The 26,713-nt window shown below is 36.9% G+C and overlaps 9 protein-coding genes across 9 annotated transcripts; 6 read left to right on the top strand and 3 right to left on the bottom strand.

Annotated features, from left to right (window-relative positions):
• Positions 1-7,885: 7,885 nt before the first annotated feature.
• Positions 7,886-8,965, top strand: K444DRAFT_519265 (HET-domain-containing protein; the record flags this gene model as incomplete). Its single annotated transcript, XM_024873940.1, has 3 exons — positions 7,886-8,371; positions 8,444-8,593; positions 8,693-8,965. Coding segments are annotated over 3 exons (909 nt in total), but the record flags the coding sequence as incomplete, so codon positions are not given.
• Positions 8,966-9,641: 676 nt separating this feature from the next.
• Positions 9,642-11,906, bottom strand: K444DRAFT_183593 (uncharacterized protein). The gene is made up of 5 exons (XM_024870848.1): positions 11,039-11,906; positions 10,563-10,853; positions 10,175-10,516; positions 9,928-10,117; positions 9,642-9,872 (listed from the first exon to the last, which is right to left on the bottom strand). Exons 1-5 carry the CDS (start codon positions 11,528-11,530, stop codon positions 9,742-9,744), a joined length of 1,446 nt encoding a protein of 481 aa, XP_024742514.1. The 5' UTR covers positions 11,531-11,906; the 3' UTR covers positions 9,642-9,741.
• Positions 11,907-12,017: 111 nt separating this feature from the next.
• Positions 12,018-12,958, bottom strand: K444DRAFT_659796 (MFS general substrate transporter). Its single transcript, XM_024886392.1, has 2 exons — positions 12,798-12,958; positions 12,018-12,736 (listed from the first exon to the last, which is right to left on the bottom strand). The coding sequence occupies exons 1-2, from the start codon at positions 12,924-12,926 to the stop codon at positions 12,338-12,340; spliced, it is 528 nt and encodes a 175-aa protein (XP_024742515.1). The 5' UTR covers positions 12,927-12,958; the 3' UTR covers positions 12,018-12,337.
• A 1,745-nt stretch (positions 12,959-14,703) lies between these two features.
• On the top strand, positions 14,704-15,126 carry K444DRAFT_518631 (uncharacterized protein; the record flags this gene model as incomplete). The annotated part of the gene is made up of 1 exon (XM_024873885.1): positions 14,704-15,126. A coding segment is annotated over one exon (423 nt), but the record flags the coding sequence as incomplete, so codon positions are not given.
• A 63-nt stretch (positions 15,127-15,189) lies between these two features.
• On the top strand, positions 15,190-15,792 carry K444DRAFT_581838 (CENP-B protein; the record flags this gene model as incomplete). The annotated part of the gene is made up of 1 exon (XM_024877763.1): positions 15,190-15,792. The coding sequence occupies one exon, from the start codon at positions 15,190-15,192 to the stop codon at positions 15,790-15,792; it is 603 nt and encodes a 200-aa protein (XP_024742517.1).
• Positions 15,793-15,843: 51 nt separating this feature from the next.
• Positions 15,844-16,527, top strand: K444DRAFT_518569 (uncharacterized protein; the record flags this gene model as incomplete). Its single annotated transcript, XM_024873880.1, is given in 2 exon segments — positions 15,844-15,895; positions 15,911-16,527. Coding segments are annotated over 2 exon segments (669 nt in total), but the record flags the coding sequence as incomplete, so codon positions are not given.
• A 22-nt stretch (positions 16,528-16,549) lies between these two features.
• K444DRAFT_581841 (uncharacterized protein) lies at positions 16,550-17,441 on the bottom strand. Its single transcript, XM_024877764.1, has 3 exons — positions 17,113-17,441; positions 16,711-17,049; positions 16,550-16,661 (listed from the first exon to the last, which is right to left on the bottom strand). The coding sequence occupies exons 1-2, from the start codon at positions 17,409-17,411 to the stop codon at positions 16,788-16,790; spliced, it is 561 nt and encodes a 186-aa protein (XP_024742519.1). The 5' UTR covers positions 17,412-17,441; the 3' UTR covers positions 16,550-16,661; positions 16,711-16,787.
• A 796-nt stretch (positions 17,442-18,237) lies between these two features.
• On the top strand, positions 18,238-18,765 carry K444DRAFT_659798 (uncharacterized protein; the record flags this gene model as incomplete). The annotated part of the gene is made up of 2 exons (XM_024886393.1): positions 18,238-18,524; positions 18,597-18,765. The coding sequence occupies exons 1-2, from the start codon at positions 18,262-18,264 to the stop codon at positions 18,763-18,765; spliced, it is 432 nt and encodes a 143-aa protein (XP_024742520.1). The 5' UTR covers positions 18,238-18,261.
• A 1,836-nt stretch (positions 18,766-20,601) lies between these two features.
• On the top strand, positions 20,602-20,887 carry K444DRAFT_183675 (uncharacterized protein). The gene has a single exon (XM_024870849.1). The coding sequence runs from the start codon at positions 20,678-20,680 to the stop codon at positions 20,849-20,851; it is 174 nt and encodes a 57-aa protein (XP_024742521.1). The 5' UTR covers positions 20,602-20,677; the 3' UTR covers positions 20,852-20,887.
• Positions 20,888-26,713: the final 5,826 nt, after the last annotated feature.

Here is a 26,713-nt window from a genome sequence, read left to right on the forward strand (position 1 = left end):
TCGTCAAGCGCCTCCAATCCTAAAGCCTTCTCGCCTCACATCTCCTCCCAGCGCGCACCATGCACGGTCTCGCCCTTCCTGAGCAGAGGTTCTTCCACCATACTAAGTCCTGGGCTCCGCAAAATCAGAGCCAACCTCTCCTACATCTTCCAGTTCTTGCAGGAGATTACGAAGCCAAATTCGTCCCGATTCTGCGGCTTCAGAAGAACATGAAGGTGGTTGCGTGCGTTGAATGGGACTTCGATAATTTGGACGAAAAGGTAGAATTTATATACTTGAAATGGCTCCGGGTGAGACCGGTGGACTGGTGTGTTGCATACAATAAGTTCAAGTTGGTGGAGACGTTGCGATTCATTCATTCCGAAAATAAACGCTGCTGTGTCACGTGCACACACGTGCCATGCGTGAATAGCTATATCCCTCACTGGTATCGCCCATTTGGGAATGGCCATATATTCCCCACTGGTATAGCTTATTTGGGGAATGGCCATATATTCCTTACTAGTAATAAAGATTAGTAGTAAAGGAACTAAGGAAACTACTTAATAAGTAATTAATTAGCAAGCAATTAATTAAGCGTACGGGATCCTTATTAGTTAGCCCATTACCCACCCCTCTACCCAAATTTTTTGAACAAGGGGTAATTTCCTTAAGTACGCTGCTGCGAGCGGCAGCGTTTTTAGTAGCGGGGTAATAGCAATTTCTATTATAATTTGAGATAACGAGATCTGGGCCGCTTCGCTAAAATTAAAGACTGGCCCCGAAGCTTGTGTAGGGCCGCCAGGCTTTAATTTTGCCCTGATCTTGATTCGAGATTAATTAGATGCCTCAGGCACTTATTTAAGGGATATTAGCTTTACTGACTTTAAATTCACTTTGAAAATTCACTTTTTAAAGGCTAAAAATTTTCCAGATAAGCTAAATAAGGTAGGTTTTAATTTCGAATTCCAAAGCTTCTTTCCTTTAATAAATATATATATACATACGTAAGTCAACCCCATACCCGCTACGGGCCTGCCCCTGGCCTGTAACGCTCCTTATGGTCCGTAGAATATCTTCTCTCCCATCTGCTCCCGCTGCTTTAGCAGTACTAGTACTAGCCCCAGCTATAGCTCCAGCTTTAGTACTACTATTACCACTACCACCACTAGTACTAGTACTACCAGTACTAGCACCAGCAGTAGCAGCAGCACCAGTAGTAGTAGTACTAGTACCAGCCCTGCCTGCCCTGCCTGCCCTGCCTGCCCTGCCTGCCCTGCCCGCCTGCCTAACCCGTATCATGACGGCACTCTCTTTACTGGCTCTACTACAGGTGCCTGTTTTGCGGCCCAGCCGTACTACTAACCCCGCCCGGCCTACTAACCTGGAGGCTAAGCTTGGCTAATTCGTTAGTTAAGTTTATACTACCGGGTATATATATTATACTAGCGGGTCGGGTATATAGATAGTATATATGATTATAGCTAGTTAGTTTAGAGGAAGCTATACTAACTACTATTATAGTAATAAAAGTACTTATTATTCTTTCTATAAGTACTTTTTATACCTGTTTACTAATCTTTTATAGATTATAACTAACCTAACGGGTATTTATAGATACCGCTGCCGCTTCTTCTCTTATTCTAGCTCTAGCTCTAGCTCTAGCTCTAGCTCCTGCCCCTATTACTATTAACTCATATCCGCTTTACCGGGTTACTCCCGGTAGTTATATAAGTAACCGGGTTACTTCCGGTAAATTATCTTTATATATATATATTTACTATAAATTATTATAGATTATAACTAATATATAAATAGCTTACTACTTTACTACTTCTTACTATTATTACCTATTTACTCTTTCTCAGAAGATATACTATTTCGCTAAGCTTTATAGGGAGCTAGTAGCTCTTTATAAAAAGGAAGCAGAAGTATTAGAGAAAAAAAAGGAAACGAATTACTTAATACTAAAGATAGAAAAGAAAGAGAAAAAGGAAGAAGAGAAAAAAAGAGAAAAGGAAAGAGAAAAGAAAAGAAAAGAGAATAAGTAAAATAAGAAGTTATAAATCCTATAAAGAATTACCTAGAAAAGATATATACTTTTAATATCTAATAGTATAATATTTTTAGTTTATTTGAGCCCTAAAATATTTAAAGTAATAATTACAAGTTACTTATAAATAAATATAGATACTTATAAATAATTATAAATAATTATAAATTCCTAAATCTCTTAACCTAACTTATAAGGCTATCTAGTACCTATAAGGTAACCTATAAGAAATAAAATACTAAAGTAAATTAGCTAAGATCTTAGGATAAGTTATATTAAGTATTCTAAATAAATTCTTATATAATAAAAGAATACTTAAGCCTTTTATAAATAATATATAGGAAATTCCTATATAAAACTACTTATAAATAAATACAGGCATTTATAAGTCCAAACTAATAATATAAAAGAACTAATCTTATAACTTATTAATAGTTATTATAAAATATAAATAAACCGGGAACTATTTCCAAAAAAAAGTAATTCCTAGGCTAGTATTTATAATAAATAGCTTAATTTATAGAATTACTTATAACTAGCTATTAAAATCTTTTCTAAATAAGTAGGCCTTAATATAATATACTCGTAAACTTATAATTATTATTCGGGTCTTATTATATAAATCCTCTTATAAATATAGGTTCTATAAGAGTAATACCGAAGCTCTAATTTTAAGAATAAGCTAAAATAGTAATAAGAAAAGGAAATTAATACTTTATAGCTACTTTATAAATAGTTTATATAAGTTATTACCTAAAAACTTATTCGTATCTAGAGAATTTACTAATTAGTATATCTATAATTAGCCTAATAAATATCTAAAAATATAGGTATTAAGCTTTAAAACTATAATATTTAATATAATTAAGAGATATTATTTATAGAAAATTAACGGATTTATAATAGCCCGGAAAAAAAGATCTAGAAGATAAATATAACTAATTAGATCCGTAATTAATACTAGCTAGTTTATATAGTCCGGAATTACTACTATTTTATTAGGGTCTAAATTATTAGGTAATTTACTAATCTAGTAAATAAATTCCTAGCTATTCTTGCTTTTATAAACCTATATATTAGTTTATAAGTAGAGCTATTTAAGCTATAGCTAAATAAATAATTATTAAAGATATATAGTAATAATATCTGCTTATAAATCATATAGTATAACTAGAAGAATCTAGGTAAAGTTTTTACTAAAAATTATAGATATTTCTCTAAAGAAAATATTATTTATTATAGACTATAAATTTACTAAAAACTAGTAAATAACTTTAAAATAGTACTTGTATTATATTAGTATCTTATTCTAGATAATAAGATCTATAGACTAGAAAATCTATCTAAAGATATTTTATTTTATAATAAAACTTATAAATAATTTATAAAGCTTAATTAAAATTTTAAACTAAAAGTAAAATATATATTCGTTTAGTAATAAAAGAGCTATAATATCTATAAATACTATATAAAGAACTATTTATTCTTGCCTATAAAAGTAATAATAAAATACCTTATATAAGAATATCTTACCTATATTTCTAGCCTTTATAAATAGAAGTAAGCTATTTATAAATCTAATTTAATAGCTATTATAATCTTTATAAAATATAATTACTAATTAGAATTAAACTAGATTTATATTATAATTATAAGTAATACCTAATTCTTGAGAATATATAATATAAATAAGAAATAATACCTACTAGTCTAATCCTAGATAAAAGACAAGAGCCCGTAATCTATAAGTAATTACTACTAGTTTATAAGCCTATATATAAGTAAGAAAAGGCTATAATTATAGTATGAATTAAGAAATAGAAATAGGAAACTACTATTATAGGTAAGCTAATATTAGAAATTATTATAGAAATAGTACTTATACTAGTTCCAGATTATTAACGGGTCTATAATTAGCTACTAGTAAAGGCTAGTCAAAAATAATATTTATAAACTACCTATAAATATAAATAGGATAGCCTTATTAAAATACTAATACTACTTCTAGTTATTTTCTACTAAGCTATAGGTAATATAGATAGCCTAGTATATTAAATAATAGATGCCTTTAACTAATATAGATCTATAAAAAACTATAGGCTATAAATAACTATAAGTAAAAGCTATAAGTAGTATTATTTGCCTAAAATAGGGCTATAATAATATATATAACTAATTTACTTACTTTTATTTTACTAGTAATATTTCTATTCCCGGGTCTTTAAAACCTATATAAACTTGGCCAGAAACTCGGAATATAAATATCTTTAGCTATTCTTATATATAATATTATATTTAAAAAAGGCTATTAGTATTAAATAGGTATTTATAGTCTTTATAACTAGAGCTATAGGAGAGATATTATTCGAAAAGTAAACTATTTATTTTCTCTTAAAATAAATTATAAAATACTAAATAAAAAAGAACTCCTAATATATAAAAAATTTAAATAGCTACTAAATAGCCTTAGATAAACTCATATAATAAATATATATATACCGAGTAATCTTATTATCTATAGCTATAACTATAATTATAGTATGGTCTGCTTCTTTATATATATACTTATAAATATATTTAATTACTTATATAAATATATAAACCTTAATATTAATATATAAATAGAACTTTTAAAAGAAATACGAGTTATATAAAATAACCTAGTAATTATTATAGATAACTTTCTAGCCTAGAAAGCCTAGTTTACGGATTATAAATATTTGTCTATTATTTTAATAGTAGTACTCGGGATAGCTATCTTTATTAATTATAGTATAGTCTATAAAAGCTTTTAGGAACTTCTTAAAATATATTAATAGGCTATAGGCTTCTTTATAGACTATATATAGGGCCTATATATAGTTTTCCCTATATGAACTATAGGTTATATTACCTATAACTAAGGCCAGGAGTTTACTTATAAAATCCTATAATAGATCTAATAGCTTAGTATATATAACCTTATTTATATATTTAGGTATATTAAACTTTTTAAATACCTATAGAAATAAAAGTAAATATAAATATAAAAGCCCTTATTTTTAGTATTTAATTATATAAATATAACTTATATATTATCCAAAAATATGGTTTTTTAGGTCTATAAAAAGCTTATAAACCTTGAGTTAAAATATATAAGTAATTAGATCTGGCTAATTTATAGATTATAAGTTACCTAACTCCTAGATAATTTCTGGCTATTATAGGTTTATTATAAAAGTAATAAAAAAAATAGGCTTTCTAAAATAATAAATAATAGCTATTAAGTTCTGGAAAAGCTATTATATAAACTAATTCTCGCTTATAAAAGAAAAAGAAAAAATAAATTAATAGCTTAGATTAGCTAGTAAGATATCTTTATAAATTAAGGTATTTACTAAACTATTATATATATTTATATAAATCCTATCTTAATATAAACGGAGCTAATTAAGGAATATAGTCTTATAGGTAATAAAAGTATCTATAATATATTACTAAAAGAGCTAGTAAGCCTAAAAAAGAGAAAATTTCTTATAATTACAAATATATAAACGGAACTAGTAAAAAAGCTATTATTCTAAACAGAACTATTAATAGATATAACGAGTATCTTATAAGATTATTTTATAGTATTACTTATATTTATTATATAAGAAAAGAAATATATAATAAAGTAGTATATATATTATATAGGTAATAATTATCTAGTAAAGTTACGGACCTTAATAGCTAGGCTTATAGATTATAAAAAGAATATTATATTAATTTTCGTCTATAAACTTATTTAGAAGAATTCCTATTAGCTCTATAGCTATAGGAAGGTTCTTATAGTAATGATCTGCCCCAGACTAGAGAATTAGATATATTTATAAGTTAAGAAAAATCCGAAAGTAACCCGTTTAGCTAGCTAATTACTTCCGGGCTATTTTATAGATCTATATAAAAGAATTACTATAATTCGCAAGTATCTTATAAAGACTATAAATAATAGTTTAATTGAGTTACGAATAGTACTATAACCGGAGATTAGTTATATAGTCTGGATTATAAAAAAATAACTAGGCAAAAACTAGAACTTACTATAAGCCTGGCTCTAAAGGTCTCTAGTAATAAAATAGCTTCTTATAGATCTGAAAATAGTAAAGACTATAAGAAAAGTTAGTACGAATATCTTTAATATAGCTTATAGATATAAAAGCAAGTACTAAGTTATATATCCTTATATTCTAATAAAAGCTACGGGCTTATAGATTATCTTTCTCAAAAAGTGCCTGTAAAAAGGGTAGTAGTACTCATAACTCGTCTAATATTATATCTCCCCTCTTATAATAGAGCTCAAATCTCTAATATATGCCTGTAATTGCCTCTAATCCCTAGTACCTTGCCTTATAATTCTTGTACTAAATATTTATTAGGCCAAGATTATAGGCTAGCGAAAACCGAAAGAGCAAACGGAAGCCGGGTAGTAAAGGAGAAGGGCTAGAAGAAATAGGAGGAGCAGGAGGATTTGCTATGGCCAGAATACGGTCTCGTTTAATTTATATATTAGTCCGCCGAATATACTTGCGGGGCCATAGGTTCTCATCCCCGCCCGTAACTGGCTATTATAGACCGCTACGGGTCTGCCGGGGCGTATTAGGATCGAGCTTAGCAAGAGCAGGCTAGTATATTCTCTGGCTAGCCTAAAAAGAAGTTAGCTATAGGAAAAGAAGAAAGAAGAGAGAGAAACCCTATAATATAGATACGTCTTATATACCACGCTATTAGGATTACGAGGAAATTAAGAGAAGAAACGATATTATATATAACTCGTATAAAAATTACGGGAAGAGGAATTCATTATAAAAGAAAGCTTACTGGCCGGAGAAAAGAAGGCTAGAGCGAAGCATGGGCTGGAAGTTTTGGTATTCCTGCTTAGGTGAGAATATATGACCAGGAATTTTAACTAGTGGTCCGACCGTATAATAATGTTATATAGACTTGCCCGTAATAAGGTATTTCTCTAAACAGAAAATGAGGAGCTACTACTTGTATATTATACTATAACTATTAGTTTCTTCCATAAGAAAAATGCTTGTTATCGTTATACTAATTAATTAAAAGGGGCATTGCAATCGGGCGCAAGCTTCACTCGGGCAGTGAGGGATGTATGCACTAGCCGCATCTGGAACGCAGGTGCGGCAGCGTTTTTTTGGGGTGATAATCTTATTCATTTTTTCAGTGTTTATATTACAACACATATGAAGAGCGAAGATCGAACATGTCTAGGACCTTGTGCAATGCCTGTCAGGAGCGGTTAAAGGAATATTTTGCGCCCTTAACATCCGCATCCTCTCTGTCATTGTCCTCATATATTCACAAGGCTGAAGCCTGTTCTTTACGAGCATTTGTTGAGACTGGGAATAATAACAGACATGTCAATGCTTCTTTGGTATCCTCTGTAAATAACAAAGCTCAGCTTATTCTGGATCAGTGGGATGATACCGAGTCACCGGGAATTCTGTGGGCTGCCGCGAGGCTGGCACACATTTCCGAAAACTTGTCCCTGCAAGCTTCCGTACTACAGCCGGTCGTCGAATAGCCTGTTGTGTCGCATAAGATAGCATTCTGCCAAGAGGGTAGTAAGTAGCTCTGCTCTTTTCACCGTACAAGGTTCAGCAGAAATCGTGGAAATGGCTTTTGACAAACTAGAAGTTATTGGTCCATTGTTTCGCTGCGTTGTCCTTCGAGAATGGTTACAGCAACAATCGATCTTTTTGAGGTGCCTGTGATGCTCAGGTAACTGTCACTGACTAGATTTTAGGCATTTGGACAGAGTCGCCAGTCTGGGATCACTACAATATTTCAAGTGTTGGGGCTCTACTCCCTATAATGTCAAAATGGCTCAAGGAGTGCTATTCGTCCGTTGACCACTACTCCTGTCATGACAAGCCGCCAAGAAAAAAATTCCAGCTGCCTAGTAGGGTGATTGATGTTGGTCCGTCTAATGGATCGAGAGCGCCATATCTTCTAGAACCCAACGGCAGTTATGGCAGCTACGTGGTCTTGTCGCATTGTTGGGGTAACTACCAACCATTTGTAACCAACAGTGAAACCCTGAAACAAAACCTGAAGTATATCTCTCTACTGTCACTCCCGAAGACATTCAGGGATGCAATTTACATCACCAGAGGGCTGGGAATTCGCTATCTCTGGGTTGACAGCTTATGTATACTTCAAGGAGATGCAGTAGACTGGGAATCTGAATCGGCGAATATGATTCGGATTTATCAGAATGCAACACTTGCTCTCGCTGCGACAGCCGCCGCTGATAGCAGGCAAGGCTGCTGCTTCAAACGCCAGCTGTCTTCTCTCAACGTTAGGATTAACAAGTCTCCTGACACCACAATCCATGTTCGCAGGCTACCAACAGAATCCACACTGCGTCAGTCGATTCTCGAAGCGCCTCTCAATCAACGTGCATGGGTATTGCAAGAACTCTTACTCTCATCGCGGGTTATTCACTTTGCTCAGGACCAAATGTACTGGCAATACTCGAGCAGGCTAGCCTCCGAAGATGGCCTCCTGGACAATAAGCTTGTCAACAATGTCATCACAGATGGAAACGAGAAACACGGCAGCGGGAATCTTTGGCGCCAATCTCGCATCTTCGGTCTCGTGGGAAATCTTACCTCAAAGGTCGAATGGTGGGATGTAGACATATCACGAGACTACTGGTGGACGATTGTCGAAGAATACAGCAGACGAAGTCTCACCCATCGACGTGATAGATTGCCAGCACTGGCTGGATTGACGGAGTTCTTTCAGATTCGTACTGGAGATTCCCCTTTGGCTGGTTTGTGGCAAGAAGACCTTCTATTTGGGCTTATGTGGCATGTTCGTGAACCGGTTGAATCACCGGTGAGCTCTGACATACCATCATGGTCTTGGGCTTCGATAGAGGGATCCATCGAACGATGTCCCGTCGAGAAGAAGATATCGCCGACTGGAACCTCTTTCAGAAACAAGAGATACGTAGGATATAGGACAAAAGTCAACACCTGCACCATTGAGTGGGCCGGGGTTCCCTTGGTTTCCCGCATCACGAAAGGGGAGCTGGTGTTGTCCGGCCGAAGCACTCAGGTCTATATCTCAAGATCTTCGTGCGATGAGAGCAATTATACGCCAAGCTCAACAAGACTCAATAAACTCAATCAGGACAACGCTCAGTGGTATTACTCAGGTCTCAAAACGCCATCTCGTTTGTTCGCGGATGCTGCTTGCTCTCAGCCTGCCGGCATAGCAGGCTTTGACTACACGTCGTTCTCATGTTTACAACACCAAATCGAATGTTTAATAATTTCTTTTTCATCACCTTTCAAGGACTCTTCATTGGGCAATTCTACAATTGAAGCTTCCTTTCATGAAGTTTTGTTGCTTGACGCCGTTTCAGATGGGCAATCTCATAGGAGAATTGGAGTAGGAATCATATTTGGAGATTCGCATACTTTTGATAGAGAATCCATCCGAGATTTTCGAATTCTCTAAGGCATGTCTACAGAGACAGATGTTTGAGGGTACGCATAGATGAGGAATCGTTAGCTTTTCTATAGGAATAAGTTTACAATTTCAAGTGAACATGGAATTAGTTATAGTATAGAACAAGTCAAATGGTCGAGAATTATGGCACAATACATACTAAGCTGTAGATACTCTGCTCCAGTGTCAGAGAAGGGCACAAGTCCCCTTCAGCAAGTAGTCTGGGGCAATGCAGTTTCCAACGTTGTCCTCGGCGCCCACCTCTTATCAAACAGCTGACCAATCAACCAAAAGTCCTGATCATACTCGTGCGAATTAGAGACAGCAACAAGTTCTTCTCCTACCATGTGTCAATATCTTCAATAATTTATTAGATATGGAAGAATTGAGCTTACTTTTGGTTCGAAGTTCTGCCGCAAGGAAATCCATAAAAGCACGTTCCTTTACGCTGAGCGTTTTGACATTTTCAAATAATTTCGCGTCGGAGAAAGGATCTGTGCCTTTACAGCAATAATGGAAATATGCGAGAATTGTCTTCGAGCTAATATGGCAACCGTTTATGACTTCTATGTCTGAATAACATCGCTTTTGCGCACCACTTATTAGTAGGTATCTTGTCATGTTTTGGGAGAAGGGACATACTTTGTGACGAATGCGACGTGCATGATCCCTCTCTCTCTTAATTATTGCTTCAAGATTATGGAGCAGAACATAAGATGTAATGAACAGAGCTAGCCAATTCTCTGGACGGTTCTGCTGATGCAGAGTCTGTAGCTGCTTCCCTGTAGCTAGGACGAGTTTCTGGGTCTGTTTATCAAGAACCTCATTGCAAGTCAACGTATCAATGTCCTCAACCATAGGTTCCGCCTCTTGCGCCCCTGGTACCGGTGTCGCATTCTCCACTAGGGTGTCGTCATTGGAGTGATTGCCTTCAGTAAGACGGGTGACAGTCCATAAACGCAGCGAAACTTGCACTAGACTTTCCTATGAGAAGATATTAGATCTAACTCAACAATAAGGTGATACTTACGGTTGCCGGAGCCCATCGACCACATGCTAATGAGAATACAGCTCGGGTAATGCTGTCCTTTGCCTTCATGAATGTATTTACATAGTCCGTCGAAGACTCAGCGATATACCGACTCAGCGAGCGAGAGTCTTGAGCGAGTACAAGGACATCGGCTGGGGGATCTTTGGCCGCCCACGATAAATGGGAGTCGCTGACTGTATACCGTAGGCACGGGAGTTTGAAGAAAGACTTGGATGAAATTTGCTCGCATGTGAGACATTCGCCGTAAACGTTTTCTGGGTTAGTGTGACACTGCAAACTGTTAGCCATATATGCTATCACCTTTACCGTGCTTGGTTCGAAAGTTACAGATAGTAAGCTTCACAAACAAGCTCAATAAATTTAAAATATATATACACTGATCGCGGCGAGACTTTTTTCGCCGAGCATGGTACATATGCAGCAAACGCTGGTGATAAGAGAAAGAGTAAACTTACCCGTATTCTCTGCGTACGGCACCTCATACAAGCTGCTATTTTCCGGACTTGTGCAGTCATTTCAGAAGAGGAGGAAAAGCTCCGGTGGATCCTTTTTCGTTTCGGTGGCGGATCAGGCTCCCACTCCATCGTATCCCCAATTGTCGCGATGTAACTCCAACGGTCCAGTATATCCTCCGTGATAGTAGGGACCTCTTGGGTCTGTATGTTACCAACAGTGCTGAAATCAGTAGTAGGCATTTGCATGTCTCCATATGTCAGGCTATCGTGAAAGACCGAAGAATGTGCTGGGAACCGCTGGATGGCATATTGAGGCTCTAATGGACCGAGACTATGGAAATCGATTGGAGAAGCTTCTGGACCCAGGATGGTTGGGCGATCAAAGGTTTCTAAGGCACCTGTATGTAGCTCAGGGATAGCATATTGGGATTCCCTTTGATTGAGAAGAGTAGGATCGAGAAGAGATCTTTGTGTATGACCAGTCGAGTCCATCCTCTAAGGATACTGGATTCGGGGTTCGACGTGATGGAACCAAGAAGGAGGCGTTGAGTACACTTAAATAGCGTGGTGAAAGTGGCCTGTAGGTGGGTGCTCTAAAGGAATAGTCGCTCAATCATCAGATAATCCCCAAGTGGTTCAGTCGAAGTTTTGTCATTCCGGCAAGGCTGTGCCTAATGACCCAGGTGTGTGCGTTTTTGTCCTTACGAGGTCAGGCCACCAATCGCTCCGCGCACCACCTTATCTTCTCCCAAGAAGTTCAAAAATTATCGTGCGGTCGGACCACCCTAAGCGATTAGCTCCCAGCGCACGTTGAAAAAGACTAGGCATGTAGTCACGAGAGCGGCCGTGGCGCGGGATGGTAGGCGGCAGCGGCGGCGGCGGATGGAAGAGAAGCCATTCTACAGGGGGTAAGTAGGCTGTAGAAGGGAGAGGGGGAATAGAGGATAAACTTGCGTGCTTATGTAGTAGTAGTAGTATTATTTATTTGTGTATCGTGCCTAAGGCAGAGTTAGTCGCGTGGTTATGAAGGTAGGCGAAACTCCTTGTGTCCGTGAGCGCCAGTGATCTTATGAACACATGCGTCGGGCACTCACGGGAGTGCTGGACTACAGGGCATTTGAACTACAAGTCCACTTTCAGGCCACTTTCTAACCGATTCCACCACTAAAGCCCCCTATATTTCCAGGCCACTGCCCTGAAAGGACGCTGTAAGCCACAAACATGGGGCACCACACCCTTTTGAGGCATATCCCCTGTGCTTACAGGGGAAGATTCGCTAAGAGTAAATTTACCGTCACTTTATGCCGTGATCTGCGTAATGTCCAGCTCATAAATATCCGCATACACACCACGGACAATCGTAATTGGTGCACTAGCCACAAGTCCTGTTAGCAACGTTAGTACCACCGAAGCGTTCCAATTTTGAGCGAGTGCACATCCTAGTGTGAAAGACGTGAAGCAAAAGAACGTGGGGAGGAGGACCGTTCTGCGTTCGTAGACCTCGCTCAACGGTGGGAACACGAGCGGTCCGAAGACATGACCCAGGAGATAAATAGATGTAAGGAGGACTAGCAGCGTGTTATTGTGGAATTGGAAGGCGGAAGTGATGGCGGCTGCATTTCCGCTTGGGAGTGTGGAGCTGATGGTGCTGTTGAAGACAGTGTTGAGAAGGATTAGGACGATGCCTATTTTCTTGGTCTGTGAAAAGTTAGTGAGAAGAATCTAGCAGCTAAAGGCAATTTGAGATGTATGCACTTACGCTGGACCAGTTGTGGGGGTCTTTTGGGTCTCTAGGCGGGAAGCCATCTGTGTTCGCATGCGAAGTAGATTCTGGCCTCGACTGCCTATCCTGTTCACAGTTTGTTGAAGAAGGACCGGTGAACATCATTCACTTGGTCGTCTTAGGAAGTAGTAGTGAGGGTAATGTGCACGGCATCACCTCCTACTTATTTTAAGGCGTGCCCTTGAAGATGGGGTCCGTTGAACATGTTGTTGTCAGGGCGTTAATGGGGATCGTATCTACTGCAAGGATGCCGGACCTACCGCCGTCATGCAGAACAGCTTCCCTGCTTTTGCATGTTCCCTTCAACTTGCGTCCAATTGAGAAAGAAAATGCACAATAACTGTGTCCTCTCGGACCAATCATCCCCTATTCAGGTTTGCAGCGTCTTACCCCGCCACCCGCCGTGCCGAAAAGCCAGTGACGTCGCTCAAATCAACCCCTGCAAACATCACAACCACCTTCAAGATATCGAATTCTTGATTTATTGGCTAAACCCATCATTCAAATGAATCTGCTGCCCCTCACCCCCAAAGAATAACATTTCCTCTCATTTTTCCAAATTTGAAAACCATAATTCAAAGATGGTCCGTACAACCTTACCCCCGTCAGAACAGCCTCCTGCGACCACCTAGCTGACAAGCTCATAGATTATTCCCCTCCACGCCCGCGCCACAGACGGCCAGACATGTCACGGCACCTCAGGAGGCACGATCGCCGGAATTGTCATCGGCTCGATCGCAGGAACGCTGTTGGTGCTGTGGTTGATCTACACCATGCGGGCAGCCTCCAATGCACCAGGTCCAAGAGCGACTTCAGAAGTGACGAGAAGACCGCGTTCGCACCATTCATCGAGATCGCCGAGATCACGGAGAGGAAGCCGCACGATATATGTTGATGAGAGTGGGAACCGGGTTCGGGCGCCCTCGAAGGTTTATTATAAGCCGGAATAGGGAGCAGTCAATAGTGGATGGGCTCGTGAGTGGTGGTTATGCGGGGAAAATGTAAAACGACACCCGTGCCAACTCTCCCCCAGGGTGTCGATTAGGGATGTCGATTGGGGTGGTCGATTGGGGGTGTCGATTGGGGGCCAGACTAGCCACTAACCCAAAGTAGAGGCGCTCGGCAGGAACACCAAAACTCTGGCTTTTTCTTTAATTTAATTCAATTTAATAAGGATTTAATATAATTTAATACTTGTTCTATTTCCTTATAGCGCTAATTAAGGGCTATTTAAATATAATTTTCTTTTATAAATTTTGGAATAGTAATAACGTCCATCCCTGCGTGCCGAAAAAACCGGTGTGCCGAAATTTTTTTATAGTTTAGGGGTCTCAAATCTCCACCACATAAATATATAAAGTTATAATCTGTTTGCTATTATTCTTTAGCTATTTCTCTATAAGGGCTTGACTTGCAGTTAGAAAAATACTACAGTTTGGCTCTGCTATTAATCGTCCCGTTAAGAGCGTCAAAAGCTGATATCGCTATTACCCCTTGTTCTATTATGAATATTAACCTGTCCTCGGAATTCGGGGCCGTGGTATAGAGCTTCTATTACGTTTAAATGAAGCTCCAAAGTTTGAAGACACAGAGAATGAGGAAACTTTCCTGCCGGGTTTATCCGGACAAAGGTGGGAGGTACACAAATGCCGCATTTTAATAAGCGAGGAAGGATTTACCGCCTTTACACAATACCTGTATTCACATCCACGTAAATCGTATTTTATCCTAAATCACTTTATATATCACGTGAACGGTGGCGTAGTGTGGCGTTCTTCTAGAAGGTTCTACAAGCCACGCGTCCAGTCCTGCACCGAGTTGCCACTCTCGTCGTGCCAATCCCCATCCCCATCTCCATGTAAGGTACGGAGGGTAATGCCTTATGAACGACCGCGCCAGTAAAGCCCTGGCAGAGGCTTCCCTGCCGGGAGAGCCTCGAACATATGATGCCACATCCAAACGTAGTGGAGTTCCTCTGAGTACCCTTTATCATCGCGATCATGGGCGGCCCTCTAGAGAAGAGAAGGCCCAAGGCCAACAGTATCTCACTCCGCCGGAGGAGAAAGCCCTCGAAAAGTATTTGAAACTAATGGCTGACCTCGGGAATCCTGTGCGAATCAAGTGTCTACCATCCCTCGCCTTTTGTATCGCCCGCCGGCGTTCCACGATAAAGAAAGCGGCCAAGCCTCCGAATAAGAACTGGGCTCAAGCTTTCCAGAAGCGTCATCCAGCACTCAAATCACGACGAGTGAGGGCGATGGCCTGGGAACGCCACGAGAATAGTATCTATAACAAGATTATACATTGGTTTGAGGTAATCGGAGAGGTACTAGCAGATCCTGCCATCCTCCCAGAGAACGTCTATAACATGGACGAGACGGGAGTCATGTTGTCGATGCTTGGCTCTATCAAGGTCCTTTTAGATAAGGACGATCCGCGAGACTATAGAGGCGCGGTCGTCAAGCGCACAACGGTTACCGCTATTAAGTGTATTAGTGGAAACGGTAGGTTCTTGTCACCTATGATTATTTGGCCAGCTACTACCCATCGAAGTAACTGGACCACATTCCCCACCCCTGGATGGCACTATGCGATCTCTAACTCGGGGTACACCGACTCCAAGATTAGCTTAGAGTGGCTCAAGCGCGTGTTTAATCCCCAAACTAGAGAGCAGGCTAACCAGAAGCCGCGGGTATTGATCTGTGACGGCTTCGGGAGCCACGAGACCCTCGAAGCCCAAGTGTTTTGTTTCGAGAATAGTATTATCCTGTATCGCCTCCCCTCTCACACCTCCCACAAGCTGCAGCCCTGTAATGTCAGCGTATTTACCCGCTTGAAGGACGAATACCGGGACGAGGCTGAAAGACTATTCCAAGGAGGTGCGAACACGGTCGGCAAGCAGCATTTCACCTCTCTATATAGCCGTGCAAGAGAAAAGGCGTTTACGAAGAGAAATATCATGGCCGGGTAGGCGGCCTGTGGTTTATTTCCGTTTAATCCTGACAGAGTCCTCAGGGTGACACCGAAGCCGCCCGTTCAATCAACTATTCCGAGGGCTGACGAGATAGAGGTGGGTGCGAGTCATTAAGACGACGTACTACTAACGTATCAAGACGACGTGCCACCAACGCCTGTGACGCCAGTGTTAGTAGAGGGTATAGTATTACTGCAGAATCTGATCAAACAGGATGCTCATATACTGAATAAGGCGAGTATACCGCGCCTAGAGCGGCACGTACAGAAGCTTGCCCATGCCGCCCAGGTATCCTTGGCCAAACGTGCCTTCCTCAGTGCCGAATGTGCCCTCCTCGATAATCGAAACCAGATGTTAACCAGAATAAATAACGAGGCTAAAGTTCGCCGATTAACTAGGTCAATCGTCCTGGGGAAGGCGAAAGTGATGAGCTTTGAGGATATCGAGGTGGCACGAACAGCGCGTGCTGCGAAGGATGCCAAGGGCAAGGGGAAGCGTGGTCGAAAGCGTAAGAGTGCTACGCTAGAGGCAGATGAGCCAGAAGGAGCAGAGGCAGAGGTAGAAGCAGAGCCAGAGCCAGAGCCAGAAGTGGCGCGTACTGCAAAAGAGGTCGTCAAGGGAAAAAAACGCGGGCGCAAGCGTAAAATTGCTGCGCAAGAGGCAGAGAAGTCAGAGCCAGAAGTGGCGCGAATAATCGACGTGCGAGTGGCACCGGTTACGCGGATGATATGAGACTATTATACGAAAGAATAGAGAATCGTTTCTCATTTCCTTTAGTTCGGATTTGGTTTTCGGGAGGCAGGAAATCGGATATAATTAATGTTCGTAGCATTCTCGGCGCAATAGAAGGTGGAGTTATATTTCGCCTACAAGTCATTAGCAAGCAGTCTTTATATCAAGGCCAGATCGTCTAACTCAAAGTCTTTAATACCCGGTTCGCAAGAGCGCCTTGAGAAGTATTGCAAATAGTATTAATACTTTTATAAACATCTCTAAATCTCTCTATCCCTCTTAGCTACCAAATCGTTCCACCTCTGACGATCCTGCGTGCCTTTCTTGACCTGATAACATCTCGGCACTACGAGGACCTTCTTCCCTGTATATTCTGTCGGGTCTATTTGAAATAAGAGGACTTCGTTAGCAAATGCTCCTCCGTCGTTATCCACTTCAATAATACTAATTGCTAGCACTTCTGGGTTTGGATCATTAGCAGGAACAAGGTAATCGAATGTAACTCCGTAGTAGTCAATATAGCTAGAGCAATAAGTAATAGTCAGGTCCCAGATAGCATGTAATATTATTAGCAATGCCACTTACTCTAATGGTGTTCTTCCATCCATTACCCATACCAAATACTCATCTCGCACAACCGGAATACCGTTAGCCTCCTTAAGTCCCTCCTCGCCATATAATGCCCGATATGTAAGGCTCGCAAGCTCTAACCCTCCCGCCTGCGGAAAAGGCATAATCTTATGCCATAATATCTTCGGAAGAAGCTTCTGGATCGACTTCAACGGCCCTTGTATCTGAATTCTTAGTGGTCTGGTAGGTGGTAGGGGATGGAAACAGTGACGCGGGTTGTGGATACAGGGAGGAATGAAAAGCTTAAGAGCCATTGAGATCTGCGGGTCGCTTCTTAGTTGAGAGCTAAAGCAAAGTCGTGATGAGGCCTAAAACGCAGTGTTTGTGTGAGCACGGAGTTGAGCCGCGCTAAAAATTCAACCTTGCGGGGACCAATCATGTTCGTTGTGGGAACGTGCGCATGATGTTTCCCGCTACGAATTAATGCGCTGGCAATGCGGGCAGTCACAAGCCAAACAGGATCGCTATCAAACAACACCTTCTGCTAGATGCTTCATAGTTACTATCATAATTAGCACTCATTACATGCAAGGTAAGTCCAGTACTTACTACCATAAGAGACCCTCTTATTTAGCAATAGTTTAGGATATGTATTTTAACGACGACATTTTACTCCTGCGGTCACATCAAAAGCCGAAATATACTAACCACTACTTGCCTGACTCCAGCGACCTGTGTAAAAACCTATAAGAAAGCAAAGGACCCAAATAACTACGGTAACACGGCCTGCAATACGCCGCCCTCCTCTTAACGACGACGGTGTCTACGTAATGCCTTCATTCGACCAGCGCCAGCTAGAATAGCTGGCGCACTCCGTCGGAAGGTAGGTTAAAGACTCTAGTTATGTATTAATTACTGACCTATCAGAGCCTTCAATCAGGGAAGTACTCGGATTTCACGATACGTTATAGTAACGGTGGTATCATTCGCGCACACCGTGCAATTATCTATCCTAGATCGCGGGTGCTTTCTGCTACTATCAATGGCGTATTCAAGGTACGGTACTGAGATCAGAGTTTAAAGATAGGACGAACATAAAGCTAACTCAGGAAATAGGAAGCTGTCTTGTAAGAGATTGTTCTCGACGAGAAAAAGCCTCCTATTATGGCGAAAATGATCGATTTTCTGTACCGTCTAGACTATGACAACAATCGCCTCGACACTAAAGACCAGCCTCCAACTAGCGGGCCTCACAATTCAATACCTCACCCAGTCATATTCAAGTTTCAGGAGGGTACAGGTAGCACTCCCGCCATGGATAGGGCTACTACCGCGGAACAACCTACTAGGCTCAACTCTTTATCCTTGCTAGTTAACGCAAAAATTTATATTATAGCAGACAAATACGATATTCAGGCACTAAAAGAGTAGGCTGTGGCTAAGTACAAAGAGGTGCTGCCCGCAACGTGGAATAGTCCCTCCTTTATAGAAAGTACTAGCCTCGTCTTTGAGAAGACCCTAGAGAGTGATCGGATACTGCGAGAAGTCATAATTCGGAAGGCGAGCGAAAATGCCAAAGCCCTATTCGACCGCGGCGAGTTTATAGCACTACTACAGAGCCATAGTGATTTTGCCGCAGAAGTTTTGAGAGACGTTATGTTTAACTAGCCCAATAATACACGCGAAGTGGAAGCAGATGATTAGGGGTTTGGAATAACAAAGAAAGAGAGGAAAAAGAATCGTTTTTAGCAGGACGACTACGGATATGTGTCTGTTCAACAATTAGACAGCGCCCAGCTTCATTTAATAGAGCTATTAACGTGGGGCTATATAATACTAGACTATTCCAGTATGATTTAGTCGGATGGGAGGTTACGAAATTCATACGCAGGAGTCCAGTGGTTCTCATAATCTATAGATGGCATGCGTACCAATGTGTCATGTAGCAGCCGCTTAATATGAATGAAATGTAATAAATAGAATGAATATTTCCAGTAACCGATCCACCCGGTACTTCCAAATTCATAATATCTAACCAACGTCCTTCCTCACAAGCGCCGGCTGATTCTCTGCATATGTCACTATTATCATTATCAAATTTTGATCATTTTATACATTTTCAGTCCCAATCTCCCTCCATTATCTTAAGTAAATCATCGCATCTATTGCGTTCCTCGCACTCTTTATCAGAATCATAGTATCCGTGTAATTCATTAACCCAATAGTAGTTCGGGTCGAATCAACGGGCGGCATAATATTGAGCATCTGCTTCTATATATTATTAGTTTAATGAATCTTGCCTTTAGTAATAAAGTCTACGTACCTTGTTCCCAGATTTCTCCCAGATCTCTTTTGCTTACTATAGCCTGAGCCGTAATACGGTGCAGGAATAAAAATTCATGGGTTAATATTAGATAAATAAAGCCTAACGTGGCCTTTAGCGAGTCTACATCAAATAGATATGTATCGGTTAGCAGATTCGTCGTGTCTATCTTATAAATATAGACTTCGGATTATGTTTTCTCGCGTTGCTTCGCCCAATTAAGAGCATGTTACTCATTACTAAATACTGATAGAAAGCAGCTTGGTTAGCGGCTCCACCAGTCAATATGTGCTTCGATTACTTGCTTTAGCTCTAATTCATCTCTAATTATACGGGTACTATCCGACACAATAAGATCTCCTATAAATAGATCTTATTAAGATTAGGTACCAGAGTATATTACCTTCCAAAGCGTCTTTGGAAGACGAGTGCACTTATAGGAGTTAAGATTCCAGGGCTCAGACATGTCTTTAAGGATGTAGTCATGTCTTTCGAGGGTAGGATGCTTTTAGCGAGAGTGAAATAATATAGATACCTCACGTAGGGAATTCTTAGGGGTTTATGTGTCACTGGGTCATTAGACGGCAGCGTTACACGACAGAGCTAGCCCCTATACCGACATTCCATTCGTCACATGGATAACTGGACTATCGACTCCCCGCTTCCAATCATCATACTTCTGAATACTTCTGAACAGTCGAAGCAACACTGGTATAAAAACTTTAATATGAGCTCCCGTTATATTCTCTGCGATCGAACTTTTGGTAGCGACGAAAGCCTGCGGCAGCACAAACGAACCCCACTCGCGCATACCCAGAGTGACTAGTAGCATCTTTCTAAGTGCCGACTCGTATGTGATGGGTTTCCAGTGATCTAGCTTGAGGGCAGTATGCATGGTATGAGCCGGCCTAGCCGCCACTTAGCAGTGTGCTTGGGGATCTCTAGCATGCAAGATTTTGGCAAATGCGAGACGATAGGGTCGATACTGAATGCGAATTTGGATACACGATCTGTAAAGATTTTGCTTGCGATCTTTGCAGGCACTAAAGTCATTACTAAGCCGGATGTGGCGCACCAGGCACCATAGTACCTCCAGCCACTCCTAGCCTTTGTGCCTAAGGCTTTATAATTGAAATTACAACGTAAATATTGCGGGGTTATTTCGCACCAACCAAAATCGTCTCGCTTTGATCCGAGGTACAGATCCGCGTGGCGATCTTGCATGAAATCTGCACGCCACAGCAGCCACCAAGGCTAATGACGATTCCCTGCATCGCAGTGAGGCCTGAGAGCTCGGATAACTCCTTTATAAGTATTGGGGATGGTATAAGCTCGGTGGTGGAAGCTGTGGTAGAGGAAGTCTATTACGCTATAAAAGGACACTCTTTGCAAATCAGGCGTGAGGGCGACGATGCGAACGTGATTTTCTAGTAGGAGGGGTTCAGGGTATTCGGGAGTAGCTACGGAACATAGTTTATAAAAAATTATAGGAGATATTGAGGTGTGCGCAGATTTTAAGATGCTCAAAGTCAAAGTACCTATTATTTTTTTCGGCACACCGGTTTTTTCGGCACGCATGGATAGACGTTATCTCTTTAAATTAAAGAAGTTAAAATTTCACATTTTATGAAACTCACGTGAAGTGTGGCGTTATTCCAGACGTTTCCACAAGCAGCCGCGTGTCTACTTTTACGAAGCTGCCACTCAGTCGTTCCAATCCCTATCCCATCTCCGCGAAGGAGGTCATGAAGGACAAGGGGAAACGTGATCGGAAGCGTAAGAGTTCTGTGCTAGAGGCAGCAGAGCCAGAAGCAGAGCCAGAATTGGCGCTACTCTTCAAAATCCACCCCTCAATATGCGGCTTCTCAGTGCCAACTCCGACGGCAGCTTTAGCCTAACCAGCTTTTTTGGCAAACCCTCTCCCAGATATGCTATTCTTTCGTACACATGGGAGGCGGATGACCAGGAGGTCACATTCCATGATCTGACCAACGCCTTAGGAAGCGGCAAAAGGGGCTAACCGATGCCCCGCACCAAACCACGACCCGCATCAAAAACACGCGAATTCGCATTTCGCCCCGAACTTTAATAATTAATTACTCTATAACTACTTATCCAAATTAAATAATATTAAATTACAGGATAGAGTTAATTAAGATCTTGAACTTGTATAATTTAGTTTTTTTGTCTAAAGTATTATAGTAGCATAATTATATATATACTTGTTTTCGCCTATATTATTTCTAATATAATTATCTTACTAATTTGGGTAATTACCTCCTACTATATTACTGCCTTTATAGGGCGCCTAGTTTTAATAAGTACTTTCCGCTTAGTTAATATTACTAGAATAGCTTTTTTTATCTTAGAAATAATAAAAACTAGCTATTTCTTTAGTACTTTCTTAGTAAACTTATTAGCTAGCTTCAGGTCCTTTACTAATTACTTCTAAATAGCCTTAGCCTCTTTATCTACTACTTTTTTTTACCTTTTTCTATTTATTTCTAAGGGTATTTGCGGCTCTTTTAATTTTTCTTTCTAATTTAGCTTTCTCCTTTATAATTCCTAGCCTTTCCTTTTCTTCTTAATACTTTCTAGCCTTAATAATTTTCTCAGAATTAATAGCGCACGCCCCAGTTTAGCGAAATCCTCACCAAAATTCAACCAAAGTCACCGACTTTAAGAAAATATAAAGTCATAATATAAAGCAAAATCAATCTATATTTCTAGAGCATAATAGAAATATACTCTCTTATTTATTTTAATTAAATTTAATTTATATTTAAACTCGCCTTATAGGTAAGATTCTAGTCTACTTAACAGATATAATTATACTAAACCTTTACAAATATTCTATAACCCAATTATTAATATATCTTACTTATACTATTTATTAGCTTCAAAGGTAATCTGTTCTTTGAAATTAGCTTATTTTATAAGAGTATTATATATTTGTAATATTATAAAGATGGTACCTTTTTAGTGGTCTATAGTCTATATGCCATTAATTCTAATACCTACTAGTGCCCTTATTTACCTTATTAATAAAATTTAAATAAATACCCTATTAACTTTTCTTCTTTTAAAGCTTAATTATTTTATATAAAGCTTAATTTTTATAATCTAGAATAAAGACTTATATAATAAAATAAAATATAATTAAATAAATTAATAAATTAATTTTATAGATTTTAGAAAATAGAATCTAGATAGTTTTTTAAATAATATAAATATAAGGTAAGTAATAGTCTTAATAATAAAACTATTATTAGTTAGCTATATTCCTAATTTATAAAATACTAATTAAATATTTCTTAAACTTTAGCTAAAAGAAGCTTTTATTTATTTTAATAAACCTGTAATATATATAGGGTCGCACGTGACTTAAGAGTAAATAATAAACCTCGGATATTACAAGTATTAATTAGAGAGATTAATAGCCCTTTATATTATAACTAATTACTATTTATATTATAAGTATTAGGCTTATAAATTACTAATTATATATATATTATTAGGGCCTCCTATTTAGAAGAGACTTCTCTGGACCTTATAGGAAAAACAGAGATTAGTTCTATACTAAATTTAATACTATAGCTTTATAACTAATTTATTTTATTATCTTATTACCTACTAATAAATACCTTATAAGCTAATCTCTTTATTCTTAAAAGAAGTAGTTTAATAAGTAATTATATCTCGAAATCTGCGAAATATATAACCCCTTATTAAAGCTATATCTATAAAGGAAATCGACTAGATTAATTCCAATATAGGTAATAGTAAAGGCTTGTCTAATACTTTTAATAGAGCCCTTTAGGAACCTCTATAAACAAGTAATAATAATGAAAATAATTCCGGTAATAATTAAGATACTAAAATTAATACCTAAATTACTATTACTTAAACTATAGAATAGAGCTTATATATTAGAATTAAAGTATTCTAATAAAAGCAAGAATAAGTAAATATAATTAATTAATATATTCTATAGTTAGAATAATATAAAAATATTCTTAGAAATACTTTATAATTTATTATATTTTATAGAAACTCTATTTATAAGTTTATTTTATTTTTTTTAGTAATTATTACTAGAGAATTTCCTGAAATAGGATTAGAATCTATTCTCTTTCCTAATATAATAAGCTTTAGAAATAATTTCAATACTATTTATTAGAAGCTATTATATAATATCCTAAAGATATATTTGGACTAAAAGAAGCTTTTTAAGATTCAAATACCTGACTTATATTATAGAAAGTTCTTTAAAAAATAGAGAATATTTATATTTTTCTAAAAAGTAGTTTTTAGAATCTAATCTTAAACTTATAATAAATACTTTTCTAGAATTAACTCTATTATAAATACTTTTAGGAATGAACCTTATAATATTTGGAAGACTATAATAAAGTAAAGCCTACTATTATATAAGATTTATTAGAAATAATTTAAGGTCTATTTAGCTAATATATTCCAAGTATCTTAAACCTATTAGTAAGATACTTTTAAGGAACTCCGAAATCTTTATTAGAAAATAGTAAAATAGTATAATGAGTATATGTAATAGTATATAAATAGATATTAGATATCGTGAATCTAGTTTCCTATTTTAAGTATAGCTTATAATTAGAATTATATAGATTATATGGGATTTCCTAATTAAGTAAAGGGCTTTATATACCTGGCTAAGTACTAGGGAATATATAGGGAGACGCTTCTAGCTTTAGAAAAGATATTAATTAGTCTCTTATTAGAATTAATTCTTGGAATTAGTTATACTTATAAGTATTACTTTATAGCTTACTTACCTTAACTACTTATATATTACCTTACTATTACGTATCTTATATTCTAATTAATCTAACCTTCGGGAAATAGTTTATTACAAGGTAGTTAAGCCATTAATAGATAAAACCACTAATAGCTAGAGTATTAACTAGAAGAAGTGCCTCTATTATTACTAGGGTAATCTAGTCAGGTATCTAGGAAAGCGCCCAGTTAGTTACTCTAGCTATTGCCTAATTAGGAGAAGGAAATAGAACTCAGATATCCCTAGAACTAGCTAGCAGGATAATAATAATAGAGAAGCTAGTAGCGGCTTATTATTATATTACTAAGTTAAAAGCAGAAATATAATAGAGGAAGAATCTAGAAGATCTAGAAGCTCAGATTTACTATTTTAAGAATATTCGGGTACTTATTATAGAACCTATTATATTACTAGTAATATATTTAGTTTATAGAACTCTAAAAACCCGAGAATTACTAACTTATAAAAGAAAGAGTATTAAGGAAGCCTAGGACTTCTTTTATTAGGCAAAGCTAAAATAGTATAAAAACGGCGGGATTACCTAGGCTATAGATATAGTAAAGGTTATATATTATACTTCTTACTTTAAGAATATAGCCAGGGATATCTAGAAATATAGGAAATAATTAGTAAGTATTAATACTATGAATTAGGAGACCTTTATTAAGTTTATAAAGGATTTTATTTTGGATTCGGAGAACTATAATAATAATACCTTTACTAAGTTTAAGGATATAAAATAGTAGCCAGATTAGAATATCTAAAGCTTTATATTCTATTTAAATAGTTTATTAAATAACTTGGGATATATAAATTTATTATAAGAGCAAAATGACTTATTTAATAGCTTGAGGTAAGAGATTCGGAATAAGATTAATTACTAAAGAAATACTTTATAAGAAAGAAAAAAGCTTATTTTTATAGTTATAAGAATTAAAAATAACTTAAACTAGTTTACTTAATAGGAATATAATAATAAGCTAACGAGTTAATAAAAGAAAGGAAATAATAAAGGGAAATAGAAGAGAAGTATATCTTTATTATAAGATTTATATAACCGGAATAATAAAAATATAGTAATAAGGTCTAATATAGTATTTATATTAGAATTTATAAAACTAGATATAACTTGCTTTACTTATTAGAAAAAGGATTATTATACTACTACTTGCCTAAATTAGGGAAAACTGACTTACTATAACTATAATAAGTCTAGTTATAAGATATATAAATACCTAGAACTAAAGAAGCCAGGAAATAGATATATCCTATAATAGTTATATTTATTTATATTATAGAAAATAAGGCCCCTAAAACAAGAATAGTAATTAAGGTTATTATTAAAATAAGGAAAGATAAGTAAAGAATTAGAGTATTAGTTAACTCGGATATAAAGGCTAATTATATAAAGAGAAAATTAGCCTTAAATATAGATATTTTATTAATATTAAAAGTAATTCCCTTATTCTTACTAGAGAAAAAAAGAATTTATTTATATAGAAATTATATTCTTAGGATTATTACTAAGAATATACTAGGGAACTAAAGAAAGGCTAATATATACTTTATATTATATAATTTTAATCTAAACTATATTAATATAATACTTGAATTCCTATAGCTTTACTAGATTAATTCCCTGATTTTCTTTAGAAAAATAATATAAAGATACTAGATTTAATTATAGAAAATTAAAATTCTAAATACTAGAAAGTTTACTAAAGTAGTAAAGTATAAGATATATATTTTTTTATTAATTACCTATCCTATAACGGATAGCTAAAGAATTATTATTATTACTATAAATAAGATAGCTATATTTCCTAGAAAGTATTAGAACCTTTTTTAAATATTTTTTATAGAGGCTATAAATATATTACTCGATTATTATATAATAGAATATTATATAGATCTGGAACTAGAATTCTAATTACTATATAATCTTATATATACTTTATTAGAAAAGAAGCTTAAAGTTCTTTGGGAATATTTTAATACTAGCTTAGAAAAGAAATAGATTCGTTATTTTACTAGTTTAGCTAGTATCCTAATTATATTTATTCTAAAAAAAAAAGGCAGCCTATATTTATATATTAATTACTAGAATCTAAATAGAATTATTATTAAGAACCAAATGCTATTATTATTTATTAGTAAGATAATAGATAGGCTTTATAAAGTAAAGATATATATAAAGCTAGATTTAAAGAATACTTATTATTAGTTATAAATATAAGAGAATAATAAGTAAAAAATAGTATTTTAAATATATTATAAATATTTTAAATACTATATTATATTTTTTGAACTATCTAATATTTTAGTAATATTTTAGGTATATATTAATTATATACTAGTAGGCCTTATAAATATTATTTATATAGTTTATTTAGATAATATTTTAATTTATTTAGAGAACCTAGAATAATATATAATAATAGTCTAATATATATTCAAATAGTTATAATAATACTAGCTCT

Source organism: Hyaloscypha bicolor (genome assembly GCF_002865645.1).
Source record: "Hyaloscypha bicolor E unplaced genomic scaffold K444scaffold_16, whole genome shotgun sequence".
Taxonomy (NCBI): domain Eukaryota; kingdom Fungi; phylum Ascomycota; class Leotiomycetes; order Helotiales; family Hyaloscyphaceae; genus Hyaloscypha; species Hyaloscypha bicolor.